Genomic DNA, 10447 nt, shown 5'->3' with positions numbered 1-10447 from the left:
TTCCCCTTCGAAGTTCAGATAAGTTTAGCGTTCCCCTTCAAACTTAAACTTATCTCCACCAACTCAACAATTTATGAATGCATGGTATGGCAAAAAATGCAACTGACATACTTGTCATTATTCATGTCGTAACCCATAATCAATCACACAACTACACTCATGCACAACATAATCCACCCTTCTGGATTATCACAATCACAAGTGAACAAACAATTCAAATGATTCACCATGTCACAACAATCTACCGATATGAACTTCGTTATGATTCCTTCTAACACACGCAAATATTATAATACATTGTGGTCCACCATTTATCACTCAATACACTTATCTAATACGTAGTTCACCCTTATGGACTACGAGTTACGTCATTAACACATATACCAATCATTCGTGACACAACGATTAAATTACTAATACGAACTTCATTCATATCCATCATATTTTTACACCTACTGTAACCCTCTGATAAATCCATTAAAGTTATTTTCTCCCTGAATCAAAATTGTAGTACTGCCTATCAGTTAACCAACGCGTCAAATCCCACCTTAAAACGTGACATGAGTCAAAAGTTATGATTAAAACCGTACAAAGGAGATTTTTAAAAAATGATATTGTTTGTAAGGACTAAAACAATACGATCCCTAACACATCACAAACCCAATTTCCATCCTGTAAACATCTCTCACAATATTTTCAAGGATTTTCATCATCAACCATGTACATATATCAACAATTCATTCACCAAATACATACACATCATCACTTTATAATTTCCCATAATTTGTTCATCATGTTCATATCCCCAAAACCCTTATTCCATGATCATGACAGAAAAATTCGACAAACATCATAACATCAGATCCATACAATAATCAAGGATTTATATATAACAATCACAATCTAATCATCTCATTATACAAACATTACAAACCACCAAGAATTTCAATCAAAAACATGGTAAAAAGTAAGCCTAAGAAGGAAGGATCCCTCACTACCATCTCATGGATAAAAGAACGGTTTTTATCCCCACTTACCTTAGATTGTTAAGCTTCAATTCTTGACAATGGTGATTTTATTGATCCTCCTAATTTTTTTTCTCGTAACTTTCCCTCTTCTCACTTCCAATTCCCATATATCAACCAAATTTTTTATTTATTTAAAATTTAATATTATTTTATTAAATTTAAATTAAATATTTATTTTAATAAACTAAATCAAATATTTATTTTAATATATTGTGATAATAATAATTAAAATAGATATTTAAATATTAACTATCCCTGTTGTTTATATAATATTCAAATTAAAAAATAGTAACAAACATCTTAAATTATTACACTCAAAAATCTCCCTTAACACACAATTTCTCCAAAACTGCATCTCTAATATATTGTAAGTAGATCTTTAAGATATATTTACGTTAACTTAAGCTTGAATCCATCCAAAAATAATTTTTCAAATTTAAGTACATTTACATAATAGCTAAAAATCATAAAAGAAGCATTAAAAACCCACTTAAATTTAAATAAATAAAGTTTAACTTGATTTAACCCATTGGGTTGGGGGAGCTATAGGGATCAGATTGATCAAATGAGAGTGCCCAATTGTCGTAACCAGGCTTGGGGCAGACACCCAACTCGCATATTATGTGCAAGACTCGACCACTCATCACATCCCGTTACTGCCTGAAGAATCATTGATTTGTAACATCGTAATCTTCAATTCTTATAGCAATCACACTTTCCCTCTTCACCGAACCACTCGATGTGGGACTCTAATATAACCTAACGCCTATTTTTTCTACAATACTCAATTCCATAGCAACAACATCACTTACTCCATTTCATGATTATTATCCATATTTTTCTTTCTGGATTCATCAAATCAACATCTTACAATTCATCAAACCCCTGATGAACATATTCGCAACTCAAATCTTCCTCTTAAATTTAATAAAGTTCAACTGCTGAAACTTTTCCACACATATTCATTCAACAGAAGCTGCATGGCTTATGATAGACAAAACCTGTATGAAAATTACAAGCATTCATTCTTTCACATGTAGAAAATGTAAGGACGTGACAATACCTTAACCTTAATCAGAATATATGCATCCAAAAACAACCAACAAATTTCAGCAATCTAGACACACATTTCCAAACAATTACGGTCCGAATGCGCAGTTCTAAAATCATAGAAGATTTCTTAGGAGCTAACGCCGAGCAACACCTAATATATTAATCTGAATCTCTGGCTGAACTGAGTCATCATCCTGCACTTGGATACCAAAACTAGAGTTTCTTGTCTGTGATGACAAGATATCGTATAAATTGAACTTTCATTTTCAATAATAGTGTTACTGATCAGTGCTTAGAGTCGAGAAGTTCATATCAAATTAATGCTTCAATCTATTCCAACTTACTTCATGAGCATTTTTATGTTACCTTCCTTCCTCATCGTCGATGATATTGAGAAAATGATGAATTCTTTCTAATGGAGTATGTCACGGGACAAAGTTTCAATGCCTAAGAACAAAGGAGGTATGAGTATTAAAAATCTTACTGCTTTCAAGCTAGCTCTTCTTAGTTAACAGGGTTGGCTTATACTCCTAGAGCAGAACCCTTTTATTCAAAGCACATTATTTTCTGTGGTTGGTCTTTTATTTCAGTATAGTAAGAGGCGGAACTCTCAGATAACTAACACATTCTTTGATCTGATTAGTGCTCATAAATTTCATAATACACCACTTTTGTAACTCGGTTACAAAAGATGCGAGGGTTTGGAAACCAGAGACCAATGAGAATCATTTAATTAGAAGTGCTTATATATTGTTTACTCATGAGCTTATTGACATTACTTTCCTAAGGAGATCTTGACCTTGGCACCTCATCTGGAAAATTCAAGTATCACCGAAGGTTAAAAATATGATATGACAAGTATGTAGAAACTGTATTTCTATTTGGCACCTACGATTTTTTTCAGCATCATTCGAAATTTATCTGATGAGAATTGCTCTCTTTTTGCCACTTTATCTGATGGATTTTAATAGAGCATCTGAGTTATTCTAGTCCTAGAAAGCTGCCAAGGATTCTAAAACAACACCTTTGTCATCATTAGAGAGATTTAAATGTAATGCAGATACTTCCTTTTCGTTTTTGAACAACAAAGTGGAAATTGATATTTGTATAAGAGCTTTTGTTTTAAACTAAAACTAAGTTTTGTTTTGTTTTGTTTTAACAACTCTAATGTGAAATATATTGAGACAAACAAATGAGGTTGTTCATAATCTTTCTAACGCAGTCACAACTCTAACTAATTTCCAAATTTTGAAAGAAATGCCATATTATATTAAACACATTTTTATTTGCGAAATGTTATAACTTTTCCCCTTTTTGAAAGAAAAAAAAATAGTGTTACTGATATATGCAAATAATGAATAGAGCCATCATCAATGTTGATTTATATCCATATATCAATCATATCACAATTCTCTTAAAATAAACGAATCATGAACAGATAAATTTCACAGAAACCAGAAAAAACTCTATTAGCCATCACCTTAAAAAAAACTAAGTAACTGAGTCATTATATTCATGCAGATGAAACTACAAACAGATCCAACAAAAAAGTTAAACCCAAAATGTCTGCACCAGGACATGCGTTCTATTCAACAGCAAAAAAGAAAAGCGCTAGGACAAGCGTTTCGACTCAGTTTATGATTGAATAGATTGAACAGTCTATTTACAATCCAAGTCGAAAACAAAATATCCACATCAAAACTACCATAACTAAGTTCAAATATGGCTATGGACATGGAAATCATCAAAGTTCCAAACTGAATAAACCAGAGAATTCCAGGATCACTCAGAAGAAGTAAAAACTACTGGACAGAATTGTATAGTCTATCAGGAGGAGTTAACTCTCCCTGCTAATATTTAACCGGTTTCATGGTGCTGACACGGTGCTGCAAGTGAGGGTTCAGCAGTTTTGCATGGCTCACGTTATGGCTCACCTGTGTAGAAGGGTCGAATAACCCTGACTCATCCTCGCATACACGAAACAAAGTAACTTTCAGCACTACCTCTCTGCTTCTAAGCAGCTCAAAAACACAGACATCGCCTTCCCCTAAACTGTTCTCTACTGTAAATTCATACCATCCTTGGCTTAACTTTGCTCGGCCACCTCTATATAGGCAGCGGACAGGAAATTCTTTCCCGGTCGGGCCCAGAAGTTTAATGAACCCTGAAACCTCGTTCAAATTGTTTTCTGCAAAAGAGGAAGGCAAGTACTGGAAAACAGAAACACGAGTTAAGTACGCAACATGACATGTCGAAGAAGACTACGGATAAGTATAAAGAATAAATTAATTCAATATCTCACCATTATACATCCCCTATATAAATAAGAGGGTCGCAGCACAACTCGGCAGAAAGGATTAGTTGGTTCAAATGTTTTTGATTCATTAATTGCCCTTTCTCTTTCTTCTGCTGTCACGGTTCTTTTTCTTGCAGACGCACTTTCATAGAATCGATAGCGCGAATCTGCATCCTCCTCATTTTCAGCAGAAGACCCTTCCTGTGCACCTACAGTTCCACAAACTATATTGATGAGAAAATTAAATTTTGAGATTACTAGACCATAGCTATATAGCACTTAGGCCTATTCAAAGTTTTTGAAAAAAATGCACTAAACCAAACAGAGCCTAAAAAAACGAACTTTGCAGAACCAAAATGTTAATCTAATAGAAATTTTTAAGACCTCAACCGTTACTCCGATTCAGCTCAAAACTAATTACAGATACACCTCCAATCTAAAATGACAGTGCTATATAGGACAATAGAAAGAAAACTGGATAAAAGAACTTACTCGGATCTGATTTCCGCTTCTTTCTTGAAGTTTTCTTAGTATCACTATTATTAAGCCCTTCCTCGTTAGAATAGCGGATTTTCACTTCTTCTGTAGACTTTTTGAACTCACTGGCATTGAACTGAACACCTATATCTCTGGTTGACTGAATGGCAACCGTTGAAGAAAGAGTACCATCAATATCTCCCCAGTTAACGCGGTTGAGTTTAGACCCGCCATTAAACAAATTATGCAACGATGGAGTATGATTCTTCCCTGGTGTTAGTTGATCCCCAGATCCAGCAAAAACCTTCTCTTGCGATACACCAGAAGTAAGGTTTGAAGGTGGCGAACTCAGAAACTCAAGGGAGTCGATATCTTCCATTTCGGTAAAAAGAGGATGATAATTTGCATAGCAAGGCCCTTCGTTACGGCCTCTCATGGCGGATTGATAGTTTAACTCAGAACTACCCATGTTAAAGATATGAATGACGAAACACGAATTCCCTTCATACGTGAATACTAAAAAGTATCCAATGCCAATGGAGTAGCGTTGAACCAAATCTTGCCAACCATCGACGAACCAAAGTTTGTTGTCGACCTTTTTCAATCCTAGTCGCCAGACGGTGCCATCAGGAACAGAGATGGTGGCAGCAGTCGAAAGTTGGGCCCCATGTTTTCTCAGAAAATTATCCGGAATCCTCTGCAATTGAAAATAATATTGAGCATTTGAATATTAGTAAATGCTCAAGATAAAAGACAAAAGAGTTAAAAATGAGATTTGACTCGGAATCGTAAAGAGGAAATATAATCATCAACATGGATTGGCAACATGAATTATAAGATTCTACAAAATTCATAAAGAGATCATTTAAATCACACTTAAAATGCTTATTTAAACATTAATTTATCAGCATAAGAAAGTATTTCTATTACAATCTTTTTTTATTTTTTTTCTTAAATTTTATTATTAAAAAAATTGATTTGACCTAAGAAATGGGCCCCAAAGGTACACTTCCAACTAGAAAAGAAACAAAACATCACACTAAATCAACTAATTAGTCGGTCGCAAGGCCGGATACCAAGATTTAAAAAAAATCACTAATTATCCTAAAGTGAAGATTTAAAAAAACAAATAAACCACTGGTGCACAAATAGGGGGGTTTGGAGAAATAGATATTCTTTTGAAACAAAGGGAAGATTAACAGCAGCAGAACGGCGCACAACATTAGGCTTGTGGACTTCTGGTGGTCTCAAGGCAACGTTAGGGTTCTGGACTTATTGTCTCAAGGCAACGAGCAGAAGAACATCGTACAACACAGGCGGGTTCCTGGTGCAAGGCAAAAGGATCCGGTCACAAAGTAAAAAGGTTTTGTGGCGAGAAGTGGTTTTTCATTCACAGATCTAGGGATTCGAGGATTGGCGGCTCCTTTTTTACACAGGTGAGTTGTTTTCTAACTGGGTCATGTAATCAACACGAAATAAACACGCGAGCATAGTGATTATTGATGGCAAAACCCTTCCCGATTTGACCAAAGAGTGATTCTGTGTGAGATCTGAATCGCAGAACACTCCAAACAACATAAAATCGTACGATTTTAATGGGTCAACATGTGACACTAAATACGATTCTGAAAATGGAGATTCATTAAAAAAAATGACTCATTTCTAGATTGCAAATTGCTGCAATCCAAAATTCATACTTAATAAGTGCTTGAATCAGTAACTACATCAAAAAAAAATTCTACACGTAGACATTTATAATATGATTGTCTCGAGTAAATATCTTCGGTTCACATAAAATGAGTTATTCTCTGCCTTCAAGTGTGCCTAGGAAATACATGAAATAAAATTCAAAACAGGTAGTCAATTGCAGATATCAGAAAATAGCATATTGTTAAAACTCCCCTATATAATAGTTCTATGATGCCATGATAGCCACTATTTGACAAAACTTTGAACCAAATCGTGTATTATGGAAAAATTGTGGTTTGTCTAAACTCAGATGCGCTAGCGGCGTAACGCCACTATAGCTTCTATTTAACAGCATTGAAACAAAGTAAAGTCGCATAGGAATAGTAATAAAACAAATTCGGGCAGATATGAAGCAAAAACTTTGTTCACTATGCCATATAGTTCTTCTCTTACACTCAAACAGGTGAAAGAGACATTGCTAGTTCTCAATAAAAACATCAATTCCATCTAATGTAAAATACCAATTAACAGAGAGCAAAACACTCATGAGCATAAATTTATACAGAAACCAATCTGATAGCATGTTCAATTTTCGTGCCATAACTTTTGCTACAATCAATGTCTTACGCAAGCATCGGCAAGAACTTCTCATTCAAAAGAGTCTAATATAGAGCAATTTAAGATAAGATTGTTCAATTAAAAAGATAGAACCAAGGAAAAGTATACCAGTTATATATAATGTATGCATATATACTATACTAGGGCTAATAATGAAAAATAGACATAAACTAACCAACTCCATTCAATTTTAGGTGTAATAACCAGCTCAGCCACCCATATATACAAAACCAAGAAAATCCAAACTTGATGAAAATTAGGTATATGAATCAGAAATATTCTGAATAAAAAATCTAGTAGTAGCCCAAAACCTCAAGAAAACACTGTCATTCATCAAGATTCTAGACAGAAAAAAAAAATCCATAAACCATCCACTCAAACAGAAGTGTACAAACCAATGATCAAATTCATAGAACTGAAAACAAAACCAAGAAAATCCAAACTTGATGAAAAGGGGTTTCAGGGTTTACAAGTGAGTTACAACAAAACAAAACAAAAATACAGCAAAACCCTAAAAAGCCTTGTCGTGCAACCATCATAACACCAACAAAATCCAATCAAAAACACCAATCACAATATCAATTCCAAACAAAAACTATACACTTCAATGAGTGATAAAAAAGGAGTGAGAAATTGAATTACCAATTGCCTAGATTGAAGGGTTGTGGGAAGAACAAGCTTGCAAAAAGTAGGGCGAGGAGCCATTGTGAGAGAGTTTGAAGAGGTTCAAAGCATAATTGAGAACCCTTTGATCAAAAGTTGAAAACTTTGGAGAATTCTTCAGATCTAACTTGGGTTGTTCTTCACCTTCTCCACCACCTTTCTCAGCTTTTGAGTCAAACAAAAAAACCTAAACCTTAAAAAAAACAAAAAAAAAATCACAACTTGACCTAATTTAAACCTAACGAGTCCATCACTCGAACGAGTCACCTCGAGTCATCTACAGTACACGCACACACTACACAATTTCTCCGGTTAGTGTTGGGTGTAATTAGTGATTTGGGTGTGTGATTAGTGAAATCTAATAGAATTTTATTAGTATTTTTGTTTTGAATATTTTCTAGTAGATCATTTCATATAGGATTTTCTACTATCATGTACTAAGACTCTCTAATCTTATTTGTTATAAGAATTTGATTTTTAAATTAGCTCTCAAAAATTAAAAGAGAAAAGGAATTGTTTGATAAACTAATTTTTAATAATCAATTTTGTAAAACTATTGGGAGAAGTATTACTCATTTTCTAATTTTAGAGACTAAAAAAAAGATAAATAAAAAAAGAAATTTTCAATTTTTCATTTTAGTTTCTAAAAGAGGAAAACGCGCGAGAAATGCGCGGCAAAGGATATAGATGAAATACGCGGCAAATGATTTGGAAAAAATATAGGGAACACAAGGTAATAATATAAATAATTCTAATCACTTCACTATGTTATTATTTCTCTTGTCGTTTTTGTCGTGTATGTTTATTAATCATCGATTTAAGGGACTTGTCGTTTTTGTCGTGTATGTTTATTAATCATCGATTTAAGGGACTAAGAAAGAATAATTCATATTATTGAACAACCTGTTATATCTCAGCAAAGATATAAATCATCTAATATTATTATACTTACTTTTTTCATAATATTTTTTTTGGTATTAACTTACTTTTTTTCATGATATTTACTCGCCTATCTAAGGGACCAAGAAAGAATAATTCATATTATTGAACAACATCTTGTAACTCAGCAAAGATATAAATCATCTAACATCATCATATTGACTTTCTTCATGATATATTTCTCAAGTCTACATGTGTCATTCCAACAATCGAGACATATTCTTTGTCCCAAAACATGAAGGAATATACCACACAGTCGTACTCAATCTCAATTTCATTTTTAAATGTACATATATGAATATCTCCAATAAGTCAGTAGTAAATAATGTTTATAAAGAAAATGTTGTTGTTATATGAAACCTGACTTTGTAATTTGGACAACATCTTTTTCACCACAGTAGCAGTTAAAAGTAAGGTTAGGATTCTTGTTAGAATGGTTGCATGCTGAGCAACAGTCATAATACCAATCAAATTTGGTTGGTTTGAATCGCATTGTTCTTCTAATGGTGGTCCAAAAAAGTCCTACATTGTAAATTAAAAAACATCTTATCCTTGAGTAGGTTAGTTTAAAAAAAAAGAATAACAACAACAATCTTTAAATTGACATGTTATTGTCTAATGAGTTCAACAGTTATCTAAATTTCCCTTACATATGACCAATACTATGAATGTTGTAATCCATATGTTTGGGACATAGGTTGAGAAGAAGTTTGGGAAGGTTGATAGAAACCTAAGCTTACAGCATAAACATGAGAAAACAATCACAAGTAAATGTCAAAGTGGAAACATTTGATTGTATAAAACAACCCTTACAAATTGAATGCATTTAAGAACCAAAACCAACACACACACAAAAATACAAATTGAGTGCATTCAAGAAAAAATTATTTGTTTCAAGTTCATGAACTTTACCCAAAAAATAGTATGAACATGTATTCGACAATCAAAACCTTACCGAAAAATAGTGTGAACCTTTTTTTTTTGAAAAAAATAAATAGAATTATTGGAGGGAAATTATGTAAAATAGTATAAAATAGACAAAAAAATGTACCTTGACAAAATTTGAATTATGTTAAAGAGAGAGAGCTGATGCGTTGGTAAAGGAAAAAAGGAAAATAGAGTGAGAAGTATTTTGTGTTCAAAGGAAAATAATAAAACATAGATTAATAAATGGAATAAAGTCTACTTTGAAACTTAGAAACTTACATAATGATGAAGCAAAGAAAGAAATGAAGCTCGTTTTTTTTTTATTCTAAAATCCAAGAGAGAGAGAGAGAGAGAGAGAGAGTATTGTCCTTTGTGGTTTGGTTTGGTGAAAGGATGGAAAAGAAAAGAAAATCGTGTGAATACACGTGTAACAACCAGGTTTAATAGTGGTGTGATTAAAAGTTGGTATTTGTCAAATATTATTTTGAACATTTAGTAGTGCAATTCATTAGTAGTTATCATACCCTAATTTTTAACCCTAATATCCCACACATCATTTGCATCCTTGCTACACAGACAATATCACCTCTTGGTCTTCTGTTAGCTGACAAATTTCGACCCAAGAGGTACAAAGTCGGGTCGACCAAAGGACAGTCGAAAGTTGGATCGATGAGGCAAAAAGCCAAGAGCATTGGGTCGATGAAAGGGGAAGCCTGTCGAAGTTGAAGGTCAGTTTACCATGGTGGGGATTAATCGT

At 33.4% G+C, this 10447-nt stretch overlaps 1 protein-coding gene and 1 non-coding gene across 2 annotated transcripts; both read right to left on the bottom strand.

Annotated features, from left to right (window-relative positions):
• Positions 1-1576: 1576 nt before the first annotated feature.
• On the bottom strand, positions 1577-1680 carry LOC127099475 (small nucleolar RNA Z279/snoR105/snoR108). The gene has a single exon (XR_007793971.1). It is a non-coding gene; the product is annotated as a small nucleolar RNA Z279/snoR105/snoR108 (small nucleolar RNA).
• A 1882-nt stretch (positions 1681-3562) lies between these two features.
• Positions 3563-8099, bottom strand: LOC127091859 (B3 domain-containing transcription factor VRN1). Its single transcript, XM_051030574.1, has 4 exons — positions 7804-8099; positions 4870-5551; positions 4384-4586; positions 3563-4291 (listed from the first exon to the last, which is right to left on the bottom strand). Exons 1-4 carry the CDS (start codon positions 7864-7866, stop codon positions 3932-3934), a joined length of 1308 nt encoding a protein of 435 aa, XP_050886531.1. The 5' UTR covers positions 7867-8099; the 3' UTR covers positions 3563-3931.
• Between the last annotated feature and the right edge of the window lie 2348 nt (positions 8100-10447).

This window comes from Lathyrus oleraceus, chromosome 6, assembly GCF_024323335.1.
Source record: "Lathyrus oleraceus cultivar Zhongwan6 chromosome 6, CAAS_Psat_ZW6_1.0, whole genome shotgun sequence".
NCBI lineage: Eukaryota > Viridiplantae > Streptophyta > Magnoliopsida > Fabales > Fabaceae > Lathyrus > Lathyrus oleraceus.
This window is presented reverse-complemented; position numbering and strand designations above follow the sequence as displayed.

Bases quoted from the DNA above. Each gene is read 5' to 3' on its own strand.
- LOC127091859 (XM_051030574.1), bottom strand. From the start codon at position 7,866: ATGGCTCCTCGCCCTACTTTTTGCAAGCTTGTTCTTCCCACAACCCTT. The intron at 4,587-4,869 runs GTAAGTTCTTTT...GTGGAACTGTAG, and splicing joins GAAGCGGAAATCAGATCCGA to GTGCACAGGAAGGGTCTTCT. The intron at 4,292-4,383 runs GTGAGATATTGA...TCTGTTTTCCAG, and splicing joins TATATAGGGGATGTATAATG to TACTTGCCTTCCTCTTTTGC.